Source organism: Macaca mulatta, chromosome 3 (genome assembly GCF_049350105.2).
Source record: "Macaca mulatta isolate MMU2019108-1 chromosome 3, T2T-MMU8v2.0, whole genome shotgun sequence".
Taxonomy (NCBI): Eukaryota; Metazoa; Chordata; class Mammalia; order Primates; family Cercopithecidae; genus Macaca; species Macaca mulatta.
Genome location: NC_133408.1, coordinates 166,544,533 through 166,564,133, shown reverse-complemented (window position 1 = coordinate 166,564,133; position 19,601 = coordinate 166,544,533). Strand labels below are relative to the sequence as shown.

At 37.6% G+C, this 19,601-nt stretch overlaps 1 protein-coding gene across 14 annotated transcripts in view; it reads left to right on the top strand.

Moving 5' to 3' along the window:
- GRM8 (glutamate metabotropic receptor 8) overlaps positions 1-19,601 on the top strand; it is an 805,700-nt gene that overhangs the window by 528,356 nt on the left and 257,743 nt on the right. The window contains exon 8 of one of the 14 annotated variants that reach the window (XM_077994724.1): positions 16,568-18,536. Coding sequence (XP_077850850.1) covers positions 16,568-16,581 — 14 coding nt within the window. The 3' untranslated portion in view covers positions 16,582-18,536. 14 annotated transcript variants of the gene reach the window in all.

The window sequence follows — 19,601 nt, the reverse complement described above, 5'->3', positions numbered from 1 at the left end:
ATGAAAGATGATGGTACAGAGCCTAACAGTTTTCCTTAAAGAAGTACATAGTAAGGTTATTTAGTTGGAAAGTATGGCAGATTATGAAAATGATTTGGGGCTACCTTCATGAGAGATGTATTCGGGTATCTCTAAAGAGTTCATGATCATGGTGAGAGCCCAAGTGACAGTGGCTGACACAGACATGTAATAGTGCAGTAACTGGAACTTCATGGCACTCAGGCAGTTCTGGACAGGGAAGAGATAGAAAGCATGAACAATGGAGCTGATCCCTGCAGCGAATAATTCTAGAGGGCTGGAGATGCAAGTCAAATGGAAAGTCTGAAGTTCACACGTGGTTACATCTACCTTTGACTCTCAGTTAGCTGTGCCACCCCTGCAAAGTAGCTAGTGGAGACATCATCCTGAAAAGTCCTGGCCTCCACCTCACAGCAGCAAAACAACTCACAAGCACAGGGAGACAAAAGTTCATCACTACAAATCGTTGCAACTGACTCACCCAGGATGTGAAATTTCAGAATCAAAACTCAAAAAAATGTATGAATCAACTATACCCCCATCCTAGAACTTGAGCCTAAAATAGTCGGGTATAAACATTCTTGGTCACCAAAGTATGCATTTTTTTTAACCTCCTAATATGGAACAAACTTAGCCTTCCCTCTGAAAAACTGAGGAAAAAACACTGAAATAATAATAATAATAATTATTATTATTTGAGATGGAGTCTCGCTCTGTTGCCCAGGCTGAAGTGCAGTGGCATGATCTTGGCTCACTGCAAGCTCCACCTCCTGGGTTCACGCCATTCTCCTGCCTCAGCCTCCTTAGCAGCTGGGACTGCAGGCGCCCGCCACCACGCCCGGATAATTTTTTGTATGTTTTTTAGTAGAAACAGGGTTTCACCGTGTTAGCCAGGGTGGTCTTGATCTCCTGACCTCGTGATCCGCCCGCCTCGGCCTCCCAAAGTGCTGGGATTACAGGCGTGAGCCACCGTGCCTGGCCAACACTAAAGTTATTAAAGCTATTACCATTCAAACTAAGGAACCCATCTAACTATGTACTTATGAAAGAGTTCTAGAAATAAGCAAAGAGTTTAGATGATATTAAATTTATGTTCTTAGCATAGTTTCTAGGTAAATGATTTTTTATCCATAAAATTATTCAGATATTAACCAAAATAATTGGTAATTTAAGCCCTGTTATAATTTTGAGTAAATAAATTATTGCTTCCTAAATTTTTATGTTTTTACAAGTATGTAAATTGGTAATATGTAATATAAAGGGAATGTATTTTAAAGTGTTAGATTCCACAATTATTTGAAATAGAAATGTAGGCTACACTACAGTCTACTTATTTGAAATACTGTGTAGAGAAAGCATGGTTATTGGCCTGTATTACTTTTCCTAGTTGTCTCTTTTGGGGGAAGCTTTGTCCATAGTTGTATGTCCCAAACATGTTTGATCTGCCCTCCTGGTGTGAAGGAGGGTAAAGAATGGCTGTGTCTGGTGAGCCCTCCTACTCCCAGCACTCATGTCCCTGGATGGCTCACATGCATGTTTCATGAAATCTCCACAACTCCTATTTCACCCTCCACCCCACAAGCCTGGACTTCCCTGTCAGTCACACCAATGCTTTCCATCCCCACCCCTCTAGAATTATTTGCCTCAGGGATCAGTTCCATTGTCCATACTTTCTTTCTCTTCCCTATCCAGAGTTACCTGAGGGCCATAGAGTTCAGTGACTATACCATTATACATTTGTGCCAGCCACTTTCACTCAGGCTCTCACCACAATTATGACCCTCTAATAGATGCCCAAATCTCAGAAAGATGGTCCCAAGTCATTTTCATAATCTGCTGCATCTCTCAGGCAAATGATCTTACTCCCTATTTCTTCAGGGAATAGTTTTAGGCTCTTGACCATCATCTTTCATGTAGTTCCTTTTCTCCACCTCAAAAGATTTTAAGGAACTCTTATCTTTTTTCTGCTCCTCTTGATGTGTTTATTGTCTCTCCCTATTGGTGGAAGAAGAGCATGCTGGCCTCTTAGAGAATAACCCCTCCACTCATGTTCATGATTCTTCCTTTTCTCCCTCATGCGTTCCTCTCAATCACTCCCATTTCTTCAGTTTCTCTCTCCTCACCGATAATTTATCTTCTACCTACAAACATTGTAAAAAATCATACATGAGAGTAGAGAGATCCTTAGAAACATCCTCAGGGAGAATGAAAATTCTTGGCTCTTGAAGTTTCTGGGCACAGGCAAAGATAGAATACGCAACAGAATAGAAGTTTTGGACAAAAGAGAGCATATATCAGGATGGTGGAGGTGAAAACCAACATTTCATAGGGGAATTTAGGAAAGGAATCCTGAATGATGCATCATGAAGTCATACATTCTAGCAGCACCCACCTTCAGCACCGGCACCCAAGGAGAATGACATAGGCAGATGCCACAGGGGAGCAAAGGGTGTTATAGAGAAACAGTAACTATTACAAGCCTAACTGGTCCCTTTCAGAATTTCAGTAAGTTATTTTTTCTCTAGAGAAATAATGTAGCTGTCAAATATACTTCTCTGGCTAACTGCTTCATAACTCCAGATAGTTACAGAAATTGTTGCTGCCAACATGAGTCTTAAATTAGGCCAATTAGACTGCAATTCAGGAGTCTAAGACCCTGAGTATATGTAAGGAAAAAAAAAAGAAAACTGTTTTGAAAAAGAAGCCAGGCAAGCATTTTTGAGAGAGTAAAAGAAGTGTTTATTCAATGTTTATTCAATTTTCATGCCTAAATTTAAATGCTTCTTAATTCAATTAAATTGTGTCAAATTGAGTATTATTAAGCACTTACTATATGTCTGTCTCTTCTAGAGGATGCAAATGTATTTATGGCTAGGTGATATAAAAATCTGCATTAGGACTTAGGCATGTGAAAAAAATTAGAGAACAGAGTTCGATTATAAGCAACTGGGAAAATATATGCTCAGTTAATAATCTATAAGAGTGGGCAGAAAAAATAAAATCAGTTTTGGTTAGAATTATCCGTGAAGGAAATGGGAAAGAAAGGCCATTGGCAGTGATAGAAAGGGTATTTGAAAAGAGAGGAGTAAGGTTACCTCAGCCTACAAAAGCAAAATTTTAGCTATAGAAACATGGCCTAGTTATATTTGAATATTATCATTGGGGAGATAGAGATGGATGCAAACAAATACAGTAGACCCTTAAACAACATGGATTTGAACTGCATGGGTCCATTTATCCACAATTTTTTTTTCAACAAATGTATTGGGAGTTTTTTTGGATATTTGTGACAATTTGAGATAACTCACAGATAAATGGTGTAGCTTGGAAGTAGCAAAAGATTAAAAAGGTAGGTATGCTGTAAATGCAAAAAATGTACATTCTAGCCTATTTTATTATTTACTACCATAAAATATACACAAATCTATTATAAAGTTAAAGTTTATGAAAACTTACACACTTTCAGACCATACATGGCACCATTTGCAGTTAAGAGAAATGTAAACAAACTTAAGGGTGAAGTATTAAATCATAACTGCACGAAATGAACAGTAATACATATGTACTACTGTAATAATTTTGTAACCACCTGCTGCTGCCATTGTGGTGAGCTCAAGTGTTGTGAGTATCTGCTTAAAATGCCTTGTGATGCTAATCATCTCCACACGAGCAATTTCATCTCTCCAGTAAATTGTGTCTAGCAATAAAAAGTGATGTGTCAACGTTCTTGCATTTTTCATTGCGTTTAGTGCAATACCGTAAACCTTGAAAGCACCATGGGACCCATGCACAGTGCCAGTTGTAATGCTTGAAGGGCTCCCAAGAAACAGAGAAAAGTCATGACATTACGGGAAAAAGTTGGCTTGCTTGATATGTACCATAGATTGAGATCTGCAGCCGTGGTTGCCTACCATTTCAGACAGAAGATTCATCTTGACAGCAGATGACAGAAACTTATGATATCGATAAATACCATACAGTTCTATAAATGCATTTTCTCTTCCTTATGATTTTCTTAATACCATTTTTTCTCTAGCTTACTTTATTGTAAGAATAAACTGTGTTTTTATATATATACACACACACATATATGTCATAGAAAATATGTGTTAATTGACTGTATATGTTACCAGTAAGGCTTCCGGTCAACAGCAGGCTATGAATAGTTAACGTTTTGGGGAGCCAAAAGTTATATGCAGATTTCTGCATTGTTCAAGTGTCAACTGTATATATGAAAAAGGGGATGATATTTTCTGTGAAGCCACTGCCAATGTTGCATTTCATTTGGGCTCCCATACACTTCTAGGAAACCTTTCTTTGGTAAATTTTACAGTAGAATCTCATCGTTAAAAGCACAGGATTTGAAGCCAGACTGTCTGGTTCAAAGTCTGGTTACACCACTTAGTGAATGACATTAAGCAAATTATTCAGCTTTTCTGTAACTTAGGCTTTTTTCATGTGTAAAATGGAGATAATAAGAGACCTTACTTGATAGGACTATTGTGAAAATTAAATGACTTAAATGTGTAAAATGCCAAACCCAATGTCTGGCACAAGTAAGCACTTTGTAGGTAGATGCTATTATTATTATTATTATTATTATTATTATTATTATTTGAGATGGAGTCTTGCTCTGTCACCCAGACTGGAGTAGAGTGGCACGATCTAGGCTCACCACAACCTCTGCCTCCTAGCTTCAAGCAATCTCCCTGCCTCAGCCTCCTAAGTAGCTGGGGACTACAGGCATGCGTCACCACACCCAGCTAATTTTTGTATTTTTTTTTTAGTAAAGATGAGGTTTCACAATGTTGGCCAGGCTGTACTTGGACTCCTTACCTCAAGTGATCCTCCTGCCTCGACCTCCCAAAGTGCTGGGATTACAGGTGTGAGCCACTGTGTTTGGCCAATACTATCATTATTGAATTACCTTCTGCTTGTTTCTGAGCTTCATGTCAGGGGCTGTGCATTTATTTCTTTAATTTAAAAATGTTTAATTAACAAAGATTGAATATATTCAAGGTGTACAATGTGATGATTAGATATACATCTACAGTGTGTAGTGGTTACCACAATTAAACTAACACATCCATCCCCACCCATGCTGTACCCTAGATCATCAAATGTATTCATTATAACTGAAAGTGTATATGCTTTGACTAACACCTAGTCATTTTCCCCACCCAGTAGCCTTTGAAAAATGCCACGCTATTATCTGCTTCTATGAGCTCAGCATTTTTAGGTCTCACATACCGGCATACCTGTTTTTTTTTTTTTTTTTTTTTTTTTTACTTTAAGTTCTGGGATACATGTGCAGAATGTACATGTTTGTTACATAAGTATACACATGCCATGGTGGTTTGCTGCACCCATCAACCCATCAGCTAGGTTTTAAACCCCACATGCATTAGGTATTTGTCCTAATGCTGTCCCTCCCCTTGTTCCCTATCTGCCAACAGGCCCAGTGTGTGATGTTCCCCTCCCCGTGTCCATGTGTTCTCATTGTACAACTCCCACCTATGAGTGAGAACATGTGGTGTTTGGTTTTCTGTTCCTGTGTTAGTTTGCTGAGAATGATGGTTCCCAGCTTCATCCATGTCCCTGCAAAGGATATGAACTCATTCTTTTTTATGATTGCATAGTATTCCATGGTGTATATGTGCCACATTTTCTTTATCCAGTCTATCATTGATGGGCATTTGGGTTGGTTCCAAGTCTTTGCTATTGTGAATAGTGCTGTAATAAACATGCATGTGCATGTGTCTTTATAGTAGAATGACTTATAATCCTTTGGGTATATACTCAGTAGTGGGATTACTGGGTCAAATGGTATTTGTGGTTCTAGATCCTTGAGGAACCACCACACTGCCTTCCACAATGGTTGAACTAATTTACACTCCCACCAAAACAGTGGAAAAGCGTTCCTATTTTTCCATATCCTCACCAGTATCTGTTGTTTCCTGACTTTTTAATGATCACTATTCTAACTGGCATGAGATGGTATCTTGTTGTGGTTTTGATTTTCATTTCTCTATCGATCAGTGATGATGAGCTTTTTTTCATGTTTGTTGGCCGCATAAATGTCTTCTTTTGAGAAGTATCTATTCATATCCTTTGCCCACTTTTTGATGGTTTTCTTTTCTTGTAAATTTGTTTAAATTCCTTGTAGATTCTGTATATCAGCCCTTTGTCAGATGGATAGATTGCAAAAATTTTCTGCCATTCTGTAGGTTGCCTGTTCGCTCTGATGATAGTTTCCTTTGCTGAGCAGAAGCTCTTTAGTTTAATTAGATCACATTTGTCAGTTTTGGCTTTTGTTGCCATTACTTTTGGTGTACCATGTTTTATTGTGCCTCACAGCTACTGTGTTTCTTACAAATTGCAGGTTTGTGAGAACTCTGTGTCAAACAAGTCAGTGGGTGCTATTTTTCCAACATCATGTGCTTACTTTGTTTCTCTGTTTCACATTTTGGTAATTCTCACAATATTTCAAAAGTTTTTATTATTACATCTCTTATGGTGACCTGTGATCAGTGATCTTTGACATTATTATTATAATTGTTTTGGAGCATCATAAACCTGATCTATATAAGATGGGAAACTTAATACATGTTGTGTGTGTTCTGACTTCTCCACCAACCTGCTGTTCTCCCATCTCTCTTCCTCTCTTTGGGCCTCCCTATTCCATAAGCCATCACAATATTGAAATAAGGCTAATTAATAACCCTACAATGACCTCTAAGTGTTCAATTGAAAAGAAGAATCACTTTAAGTCAAGAGCTTAGTAAGGAAGCCATGTTGAAAGCTGAGACAGGGCAAAAGCTCAGCCTCTTGTGCCACCTAGCCAACTTGTGAAAGCAAAGGAAAAGTTCTTAAAGGAAATTAAAAGCGCTACTCCAGTGAACACACAAATCATGAGAAAGTGAAACAGTCTTATTGCTTATAAAGTTTTGATTTGTCCATATAGAAGATCAAACCAGTCACAACATTCCTTTACACCAAAGCCTAATCCAGAGCCAAGCCCTACTCTCTTCCATTCTATGAAGGCTGATAGTGGAGAGGAAGCTGCAGAGGTTAGTTCATGAGTTTAAGAAAAAAGGCCATCTCCATAACATAAAAGTGGAAGGTGAGCAGCAAATGCTGATATAGATGCTTCAGCAAGTTATCCCAAAGATCTAAGATCATTGATGAAGGTGGCCATGCTAAATAACAGATTTTCAATGTAGGTTATTCAGCCTTCTATTGGAAGAGGATATCTCTAGAAATTCATAGCCAGAAAGAAGTCAATGTCTGGCTTCAAAGCTTCAAAAGACAGTCTTACTCTCTTATTGGGGGCTAATGCAGCTGGTGACTTTAAATTGAAGCCGATGCTCATCGACTATTCTGAAAAGCCTAGCGCTCTTAAGAATTATGCTAAATCTAGTCTGTCAGTACAAACAATGCCTGGTTGATATCATATTTGTTTATAGCATGGTTTACTGATTATTTTCAGCGCAGTGTTGAGACCTACTGCTCAGAAAAGAAGATTGTTTTCAAAACATTAACGGTCATTGAAAAGATAGCTGGTCACACAGAAGATCTGATGAAGATATATAAGGAGTTTAATGTTGTTTTCATGCCTGCTAACATAACATCCGTTCTTCAGCCCATGGATCAAGCAGTATTTTGACTTTCAAGTCTTACTATTTAAGAAATATATTTTATTTTATTTTACTTTATGATTTTGAGACAGAGTCTCACTGTGATATCCAGGCTGGAGTGCAGTGGCATAACCTGGGCTCACCAAAACCTCTGCCTCCTGGGTTCAAGCGATTCTCATGCCTCAGCCTCCTGAGTAGCTGGGATAACAGGTATGCACCATGATGCCCAGGTAATTTTTTTCTATTTTTAGTAGAGAGACGGTTTCACTGTGTTGGCCAGGCCTGTCTCGAACTTTCTGGCCTCAAGTGATCCACCTGCCTCCGTCTCCCAAAGTGCTGGGATTAGAGGTGTGAGCCATGCACCCAGCCAAGAAATGCATTTTAGAAGGCTATAGCTGCCATAGATTGTAATTCTTCTTATGGATCCAGGTAAAGGAAATTGAAAACTTTCTGAAAAAAATTCACCCTTCTAGATGCCATTAAGAACATTCACAATTAATAGAAGGAGGCCAAAATATAAACATGAACAGCAGAAATTGATTCTAACCCTCATGGATGAATTTAAAGGGTTTGAGACTTCAGCGGAGAAAGTAACTGTAAATGTGGTAAAAATAGCAAGAGATCTAGAATTAGAAAGTAGAGCCTGAGAATGTGACTGAATTGCTGTAATTCATAATCAAATTTTAATGGAAGAAGAGTACCTTCTTATGGATGATCAAAGAAAGTGGTTTCTTGAGATAGAATCTTCTCTTGCTGGAGGTGCTGTGAACATTATTGAAATGACAACAAAGGATCTAGAATATTATATAAACTTAGTTGATAAGGCAGCAGCAGGGCTTGAAAGGAATGACTCCAATTTTGAAAGAAGTTCTACTCTGGGCAAAATGCTATTAAACAGTATAACATGCTACAGAGAAATCTTTCATAAAAGGATATGTCAATCAATGTGGTACTTTATTGTTGTCTTGTTTATGAAATTGCCACAGTAATTCCAACCTTCAGCATCTGCCACTCTGATCAGTCAGCAGCCATCAACACTGAGGCAAGACCCTCCACCAGTCAAAAGATTATGACTTACTGAAGGCTCAGATGATAATTAGCATTTTAAGCAATAAAATATTTTAAAAATAAATTATGTACTTTCTTAGACATAATGCTGCTGTACACTTAGTAGACTATAACAGAGTATAAAACTGACTTTTATGTGGGAAACCAGAATATTTGTGTGACTCACTGTATTGTGATATTCAGTGTATTGTGGTGATTTGGAACTGGACCTGCAATGTTTACAAGGTATGCCTGTATAAGTGAGAACATAATGGTAATTTGTCTTTCTGTGCCTGACTTATTTTACATAGCATAATGTCCTCTGAGTTCATCCACGTTATTGCAAATGACGTTTCCTTTTTTAATGTTTGAATAATATTCCATTGTATATATGTACCTCAATTTCTTTATTCATTCTTCTGTCCATGGACACTTAGGTTGTTTCCATAGCTTCCCTATTGTGAATAATGCTACAATAGAAAAGGAGGAATAGATATCTCTCCAAAACATCGATTTTATATTTTACATATATACCCAAAGTGGGATTGCTGGTTCATATGGTAGCTCTGTTTTTAATGTTTTAAAGGAAACTCTGTACTGTTTTCTGTAATAGCTGTTCCAGTACATTCCCACCAACCGTGTACAAGGGTTCATTTTCTCCACACCCTTTCCAACACTTATCTCTTCTATTATTTCTCCTCCTCCTCTTCTTCTTCTTCCTCTTCCTCTTCTTCCTCCTCTTCCTCCTCCTCCTCCTCTTCCTTTTTCCTTCTTCTTCTTTCTTCTCTCCCTCCTCCTCCTCCTCCTCTTCCTCTTCCTCTTCCTCTTCCTCGTCCTCTTCCTCTTCCTCCTCCTCCTCCTCCTCCTCCTCCTCCTCCTCCTCCTCCTCCTCCTCTTCTTCTTCTTCTTCTTCTTCTTCTTCTTCTTCTTCTTCTTCTTCTTCTCCTTCTCCTTCTTCTTCTTCTCCTCTTCTTCTTTTTTTTAAAACAGAGATGAGGTCTTGCTATATTACCTAGGCTGGTCTCAAACTCCCAGGCTGACACAGTTCTGCCACTTTAGCCTTCTGCATAGCTGGGATTACAGGCATGAGCTACTGCACCCAGCTTCTTGTCTTTTTCATAGCAGCTATCTTAATAGGTGTGAGGTGATATATCATTGCAGTTTTAATTTGCATTTCTCTAATGATTAGTAATGTTGAGCATCTTTTCATGCGCCTGTTAGACATTTGTCTATTTTCTTTGGAAATATGTCTATTCAGATCCTTTCCTTGTTTTTTCAAAACTTTTTGACAAAAATTATATATATTTATTTTGTATAACATATTGTTTGTAATATACATGCATCATAGAATAGTTAAATTGAGCTAATTAACATATGCATTAGTTCACATATTTTGCAGTGAGAACACAAATTCTACTTTTTATAGAGTTTTCAAGGGTATAATACATTGTGTTAACAATATCACCATGTTTTACAATAAACATTGTAAAATTTTTTCTTGCTATCTGAAATTTTGAATCCCTTCACCAACATCTCCCCAACTGCTCCCCACATCCTTCATTTCCCAACTATTCTGGCCCAGGTAACCACCATTGTACTCTCTACGTCCATGAGTTCAACTCTTGTAGATTCCACATACGACTGAGTTTATGAGGTATTTTTTTTTGTGCCTGCCTGCCTTCACTTAATGTCCTCCATGTTCGTCCATGTTATTGCAAATGACAGAATTTCCTTATATTTTAAGTCTGAACAGTATTCTACTGTATATACTATTCAGCCTCCACATAGATATATGGAGCTCTCTCTATATGATATATATATCTATATATAGATATATATGATCTCTATATGATATATATCTATATATGATATATAGATATTATATATATGTAATCTATATATATCACATTTTCTTTATCCATTCATCCATTGACAGACACTTAGGCTGATCCCATATTTTGGCTATTGTGAATAATGCTGCAATGAACATGACAGTGCAGGCATCTATTTAACGTACTGATTTCATTCCTTTGGAAATACACCTAGTAGTGATTTGTTGGATCACATGGTAGTTCTATTTTTAATTTTTTGAGAAACCTCCCTGCTGTTTTCTGTAATGGTTATGCTAATTTACATTCCCACCAACTATGTACAAAAGTTTCCTTTTTCCACATTTCTGACAGCATTTATCTTTCATTTTTTTTTTTATAATAGCTGTTCTAAAAGGTGTGTAGTGATACCTCATTCTGATTTCAATTTGTGTTTCTCTGAGGATTAATGATGTTGAACGTTTATTTCATATACCTATTGAACATCTGTATATCTTCTTTTGGAAATGCCTAGTCAGGTCTTTTGTCTTTTTTTTTTTTTTTTTTTTTTTGAGACGGAGTCTCGCTCTGTCACCCAGGCTGGGGTGCAGTGGCCGGATCTCGGCTCACTGCAAGCTCCGCCTCCCGGGTTCACGCCATTCTCCTGCCTCAGCCTCCCGAGTAGCTGGGACTACAGGCGCCCGCCGCCTCGCCCGGCTAGTTTTTTTGTATTTTTTAGTAGAGACGGGGTTTCACCGTGTTAGCCAGGATGGTCTCGATCTCCTGACCTCGTGATCCGCCCGTCTCGGCCTCCCAAAGTGCTGGGATTACAGGCGTGAGCCACCGCGCCCGGCGCTTTTGTCCATTTTTTAAATTGGATTCTTTATTTTCTTACTATTTAGTTGTATGAATTTCTCATATAATTTGAATATTAGCCCCTTATCAAATATATGGTTTGCAAATACTTTCTCTCATTACGTGTTGCCTTTTCTTTTTTCTGACTCTTTCCTTTGCTGTGCAGAAGCTTTTTAGTTTGATGTAGTCCCACTTGGCATTGTTTGCTTTTATTGCCTGTGCTTTTGGTGTTCTAGCCAAAAAACTATTGTCAAGACCAGTGTCAACGAGATTTTCTCCATGTTTTTTTCCTAGAGTTTTAATGGTTTCAAGTCTTGCATTTAGATCTTTAATCCATTTTGAGTTGATTTTTGTGTATGGTGTAAGATAAAGGGCAAATGTCATTCTTTCTCATGCAGATGCTCAGTTTTTCAAACATAATTTATAAAAGAGACTTTCTTTCCTTATTGTTGAATATCAGTTGACCATATATGCATGGGTTTATTTCTAGATTCTGTATTTAGTTCCATCAGGGTGCTATGCCTTTAATGTGTTGCAACTCTAGAGTCTATCATAGACCTAGAGTATAGGAGAAGTAAACAAATCTTTGATGAAGAAAAGAAAGTCTATTTAAATGAAGCATTGTTTAATGCTATACACCCCTTCCCCACATACATACCTTATGGCAAGATACAATTTGCTTAATGAACACCCTCATGCCATTATAGTAGTTATCTTGTTTCCAGCTGGCTTACAACTTGGACCCCTCTCTGAAATTCTGAAAGTCAGTGTAGAAACTTTAGCCATATTAAAACAACAACAACAACAAGAAAAAAAAAACAAAAACACAAGACATCTACACAATAATAGCTATAACCTTTCTGTAGAGCTGAAAGTTAATCTACCTTTGCTTCTCTGGTGAGCCATGGTAGGTTCCTGAGCAGGGGAGCATTGTAATAATAACAGTGGTTTAGTATTTCTTTTTTCATTAGACATTAAAAAAAAAAAAGAGAGAGATAGGATTTTGCCATTTGCCCAGTCTAGTCTCGAACTCCTGGACTCAAGCAATCTGCCCACCTTTCCATCTCAAATTGCTAGGATTACAGGCATGAGCTGCCATGCCCAGCCAGGAATATTTATGTGGGACATATCTAAAAAGTAGATTGTCTTGAAGAGAGAGCAGCTATAAGGTGGTCAGGTAGGCATGAGGTAAAAAGGACTAGGACCCCAGTGAGCATTTTGTCTACCTTTGCGGTAGACATGGCAGATACCAGATGTATATTAAGAATATTGAATAATGGAGACCATTGGAAATAACATGTGAAGAATACACATAATGCTTTTTAAAACCAAACTTACAGTATCTTATATTATCTGTGGCTGTAACTACTCATGTTCACTTTTTCCTTTAGCGTGAAGTATTAGTAAAGGCAAAACATTCTGCATTCCGACAGTTGACCTACTGTAGTGATCATTTTATGTGCTAATGTGACCAGACCACAAGGTGCCCAGGTTAAACATCATTCTCAGCATTTCTATGAGGGTGTTTTAGGATGAGATTTACCTTTAAATTGGTAGACTGAGTAAGGTAGATTGCTCTTCCTAATGTTATGGGCCTCATTCATGTGGTTGACAGCCTGAATAGGACAAAATGGCTGACCATCTCCAAGGAAAGCTTTCTCCCAACCTTACTGACTTCAAACTGGGACATTAGCTTTTCTCTGCCTTATGATTTGAACTGAAAAATCAGCTCTTCCTGGAACTCAGACTTACTGACCTTTGAACAGGAACTAGACCATTAGCACTCCTGAGTCTCTAGCTGACCAACTCACCTTGTAGACCTTGGGATTTGTCAGTCACTGTAATAACGTGAGCCATTCCTTATATCAAAATAAATTTATTATAAGGAATTGGCTTATTGGTTCTGTTTCTCTGGAGACCCCTGATTAAAACACCTATACTATAGATTTTTAAAATCTACTAGGCAATTTCTCTCAGGTTCACATGGATATTGAAACAAAGAGAAAAATTCAGATGTTACTTGCAAGCATAGTCTTCCTATTAAATAAATTTTCCATGACATTAAAATTAATATTAGCCATGGCGATTATGTGTTCTTTCCTCTCTTAAAGTAATGGTACTTTTATCTAAAATTCATTTCATAGTGATATATTCAATGATTACTTGAGTCTTCTTTACTTACATTAATTAGGCTTTAACAAACCAGACAGCCCATAAAATAATAAATAGCTTGAAATTAACATAGTGAAAATTCATTTAAAAATCTCTTGGTTTCTTAATTTACCGCTGCTCCTGAATAAATATGCTCAGATATTTTTATTTTCCTTTAGTGTGAATCATTTCAACTTAAAGATTAGATGTTTAAATATTTGGAGACTCTCCAATGTTTTCCAACAGTGAACAATTTTAAAAGTTTCACATCTCTTAATGACTATGAGTTCAAATAACATATTCATGATAATCTGTTAGTTTAATATACATACATGTTAACATATATATATTGAACTAACATTTTAACTAATTACATATTAGTTTCTCATATATAATATATATATAATATATATATATATTTGTTTAGACCTGTGCACAAATATATGTATGTACACACACACACATACACAGATAGGCTTGTCCACACATAGATCTGTGTATATTCTGTCTGTAATGATTTCAGGTAAACAAATATATTTAAGTGGAGATAAAATGTATGTTTAGTGACTTACATAGCTACTCTTCAATGTATGGCCATCATAAAATCAACCTCAGCCACAGTGGTATTGGTGATTATGATAATAAAACTTACATATGTAATGGGCTTAGCAAGTTTGTGCAGCAAGGAGATTGGCATGGTGGCCCATGGTATCCTGCAATGCTAGGATTGTATTTGTAAGAATAGCAAGTCAGCTGTCCAGATGGTAATTACAGCAAAGTAAGAGCAGACTTCAACACTTAGTCTCAGGGCAACTGATCAGGGTTGCAAGAATATAGGAAACATATAATAAGAGGGTTGTAAATGTCCTGACAGCTTGACTTAGTCATTTTCTGGTAGTATAGGTAGACAGAAGAAGTTCAGTTCTTCCCGGGCCTGAGGAAGTGTTCGTGAATTTGCAGATAAGGACAGGGTCTGTGGTCATATGGTTAATAGAGTGAACTGCTGATAGCCTTTGGTAAAAGCTAACGTAAGAAAGAGGTGCTTTGGTGGCCAGATGTGGTGGCTCAAGCCTATAATCTCAACACACTGGGGGGTCAAGGCCAGAGGATTGCTTGAGCCCAGCAGTTTGAGACCAGACTGGGCAACATAGCAAGATTGTCTCAACAAAAAAAATTTAAAAAAATAGCCGGGTAAGGCAGAGCACACTTGTAGTCCTAGATACTTGAAAGGTTGAGACAGGAGGGTCACTCAGGCCAGAAGTTTGAGGAGCTGTGATCATACCACTGCACTTCAGCCTGAGTGACAAAAACGAGACCTTGTATAAGAAACGAAAAACGTGGTTGGAGGTACTGTGCTCTGAGGTTTTGTTTCTGACTCATGTGTTAAAATGTCTTGACCTGGGACCTGGTTTAGATGAGGATTTCCATGGAAAACTGACTATTCCTTTGCAGATTCTTATTTATGAAACTCTCCTTGGCAGTCTTTTGTCTGGTTTGCATCTCAACTTTGACTTGTGCAACCCCATACCCAAAAATGAAAACAAGCTCTTGATGCTTCAAACATGTGTTTATTCTATCCTATGTATCTCTGTTTTAGTGAATTACAGCACATCTACCTTCTGATCTGTCTGAAAGCCAAGGATTTAATTCCTCCTTTTCCTCATTCCTGCTAGTACTACTGACATAGTCCTATACTAATCTTCTTGCTTTAATTCCTTTTCTGCAAGGCATCTAGTCTAATATTCTTAAAACTAGATTATGCCTGATTGAAACTCCTCGATGAATTCCCAATATACTAGGAAAAAAAATCGAACTTGTCTCTTACTGACATTGCCCTGATCAGACTCCCGCAGTGTCTCATTTTCCTCATTCCCACCTCTTCATTCCTCCAGCAACAATAACTTTCTTCTTGTGGCTTGAACATGCCAAGTCTTTTCCCAGCCTCGACCCTGTACGCTTGCTATTTTCTCGGTCTGGAATTCTCTTCCCCTTGTTTGCCACATGACTCCTTTTCATTCTTCAGGTCTTTATCACTCGGCATTCTGTGACAGATAACAGAAACCACTCCACTTTCATCAGAAGGGCACTTAACATGATAAGTCAGTGCTTACCATTTTTTAGAAGGTCTTTGGAGTAGCTCCTGATGTAGAGCTATTCCAGACTCCAAGAACACCATCGCAGAACTGGCCCTCTACATCTGCCTCATTGGGAAGCTGGGGAGTTAGGAGGCTCCCGTCCCAACTGCTGGCTTCAGGGTTGTACTACTGTAACCATGAGCAGGGGATCAGGGAGTGGGGTCAGAACTATTACCTTCAGCAACAGATCTTATGTGCTGTCTGACAATAAGGAGGCTGGACTTCTGTGCCAGTGAAGTAGACACCTTTTCTGCCACTGCGTCGTCCTTCTACAGCTTAGTTCTGAATCTGTGCTACTCATGAGTATATCTGGTTGTCTGTGTCTAAATCCAGATCCCTAGCTGCGGAGGAGGATATGAAACATAGCTTTCAGCTTTCCAGTTTCTGGAGCACAAGAAGGTATGCAAAATGAGGTTGAAACAGATGATGGTCTGCTAGAAGGCCTCCCCTCGTTCCACCTGTCCATCCCATGAAATCCTATTATATCATCCTCTTTATTCCCATAAGAGCAGTTGTTATAATCTCTATCCTTTTTCATTTGTTTTTCATTTGTATACTGTCTGAGTCTTCCACTGCTGGACTGTAAGCTCCACAAGGCAGGGGGCTTTCCTAACTTATGCAGGACTTGGCATGTGCAAATGCTAGCACAAATGTGTTGCTGAATTGAGTTGAATAAATGAATAAATAGAGCCTACTTATTATTTCTATATTCACTAAAGGACACTCATTGGTCTCTGACAAGATTCCCTTTTACTTGGGGTGACCCTATAACTTGTTGCTCAAATAGGGACACTTTGGAGAGAGAAATGGGTGGCATGATTAATAATTGTACTAAGACAGAAGGCATGAAATGGGACTGTCTAAAGCAAACCGGGCATACAGTCATCAACTTATTACAATCTCTATTCTCTGACAGACTCATCTTCTTAGGTTGCCTCAGAGGGATCCAGATGTCTCTACCCTGGACAACTCTTTTTTCTCCTTCATGTTTTCAGTCGTTGCGTAAGAATTTTAGTTACATGGACTGTGACAACAGTTTCATACTTCTTGTGGGATTTCTAAAACTAAAAAAAGTTCCCACAATATTTTACTATCTAGACTATTTGAACTTGATTCTAGATCTTGTAACAATAAAAATCAAAAGCAGGGTTCTAGTGTATGGTTTTCCAATGTCATTTTAAGTAGGTTACTCAGCAATCACTGGGAGAGTTTACTAGAAACAGATTTTTAAAAACATCTCTGTTGGAGCTACTGATTTCTTTAGGGGAGCTCAAGAATCCATTCCTTATAAAACTACCAGTGAGTATGGTGCATGGTTAGATTTAAGAACCATGAGATAAGCAGCGTCTGAGGCCCCTCCTATATTTGGTACAAGGATTAATAAGTACCTTTAACATATATAATCATTGGCATTAACTATGATAAAAGCTATAAATGATTCAGCAGTGGGAATTGACAGGCTACTGTGCTCTGGTGTGCAGGATGTCTATGTGATGTGATGCATGTGTTTGCAATACAAGGCAGCCCACCCCCAACCTTCCGGGCCTGCAGCTGAGATCAACTGTGACTAACCTGATTCCAAAACTAGCTGACTCATTTCATTGCTTCCTGTTTCTCTTATTATACTTTGAAATGTTTTCAGTGAAGAGACTAGCACTCTGCCCAGTGTACTGTAAGTGCCTGGTAATTATTGGTTATATATATATACATTTATTAAAAGAAGGAAGGAAGAAAAGAAGGAGTGGAAGAGAAGGGGAGAGGGAGGAAAGGAAGGAGGGATCAAGTAATGAGGCAATATGGTAAATATAGTAGAGAAACAAATTTACTGTTCTTTATCAGGATGCAATTTTAGGAATTTAGGATTTAGGAACATAAACACAAAATATATTGGGAACAAGACAAAATTGTGTCCTCTGTTGTTTCAGATGACTTGTTAAAAACTGAAGTTTTATTGCACTGGTTTTTACACATCTGAGTGCTAAGGTAACTGCTTGTTTGACTGAATGTAACTTAAAAATATATGCAATTGACATTGTTTATTTTTGTAAATGATGTAACAGGTTGATGTGAGAATGGGCTTGCTCAGGGTGAACTAATTTGGGACTGGAGTTTGAGAGGGCCTTTTATCACCCTCATCAAATTGTGTAATTTATTTTTTTCAAAATATTAAACTTTAAAATATAGATTATAACATTTATTTTAGGGTTGTGAGAATATGAGAATCAAGGGATCTAATGAATGAGAATCATTGTTTTGAGAATCAATGAGCTAAGGAATGAGAAAGTTCTAGGAAATACTTTAAAATGAGATATTTTAAAATGAGGTATAAGAAAGATTACTTGCCCTTTTCACTGAAACAGATTTTCTCAAAAATCATGAATAACTAGAATATGGAGGCATGCTGTATTCAAATCTGTTGCAGTCTTCAGCCTTATTTTCATTATATTGAGTTCTTGATTTCTTGATATATTTTAGGTCCAACATGGTTTCTTTCAGATACCAGGATCTGCAAAAGCTTTTTAATGAAATAGATTTTTAATATTCATTCATTGTCTAGATATTGTGAAATTGCTGTTGTTCTATACCAATCTTAGACGTAATACAACCTGCAGTTACTGATGTGAAATTGAATGGAGCAACTTCATTCTGTAAAGTTGAATCAGTGATTAAAATAACCCTATGAACCATCTGAACAGTGTGTGTGTGCGTTGGTTCTGGTTTTCTTCTATCTAATTGTAGTCCCAATATCAGTTAACATCTTCCATCTCTCTGTGCAGTTATGCTTACTTACTCTGAAAAGATGTTATAGTGACTGGAAAAAAATCAATTTATCCATCAATAGACCTATATCTCATATCTCCTAAAAATGCATTTTCCATCATTCTCTTTTGAGCCAATATTTATTATTGTCCCAAAAAATGTGCATTGCAACTGGAGAGATGCAGCCAGCTTAGGCAAGCATGCCTGTAGTGGGCTTAGGGCATTTCTGGGGCACTCTGTCTCTTTATCTGGAGCCTGGAAATGATTGTTTGACACACACCAAAGGGAGAACTTCATCAGACACTGAAAGTGGTACCTTGGAGTCTGCAAAAATAATTCCCATTGCTCCAGGGTTGGAGAAAAGTAAAGATGCAGAAACATAAAAGTCAAAATCAAAATGTAATAGAAAAATGAAAGAGGAAATAGAAGAGGAAGAAGGTGATAAAAATAAATGTATGAACTGCCTTTTTATTTAGCAGTCTTATCAAAATCACAGGGGATTTTTTTTTGTCTGTCAGAGTCTCAAATCCTTAGGCATCTCATGAAATATCATGAATTTTCAATGTGCTTTAAATTTTACATTTTTGAAAGCAAGGGAATTTTCTTACATACCGCATCAGTCCAGCAGATACAAAGTAGCACAACAGAACTCTTATAAGCTTATTTTTATCGAATTCACTTTTTATAAAAGCAGTACAGTTACAATTGAGGGAAATAATGGAAAATGGCTTTGCTGTGAATTTTGATGACTTTGTTGAATCTTTAAATCTAACCTCATTCCGTCTATCATTAGTCTTTTCCTTTCATGCCCTTTGATGGCAATCGTGTTTTGCAGATGAGCCCATTAATTCACTGGGAGGTTAAGTGATTAGCTCTGCCTGGCAGTCAGGTGCAGGGTTAAGATTAGACACAAGTCCCTCAGGGTCCAGTGATTGCTAAACTTTGAGGACAGTGACCCTCCTTATTATAAAACCAGACATTCAGAAATTATCTAACAGCTTCTTTTATCATATTCCAAAGAAAGTTTATTTACCTTTACAGAGAAAGAGCCTACAATGGTTCTAAAAACCAGGTTGCTAGAAAGACACTTTCTCCTCAGAAGCTAATATAATTTAGAGAGAATTTCTTGAGATAAATATAAATGTATTTCAATTTATGCAATGCCTACATAATTAACAAATAAGTAAGTA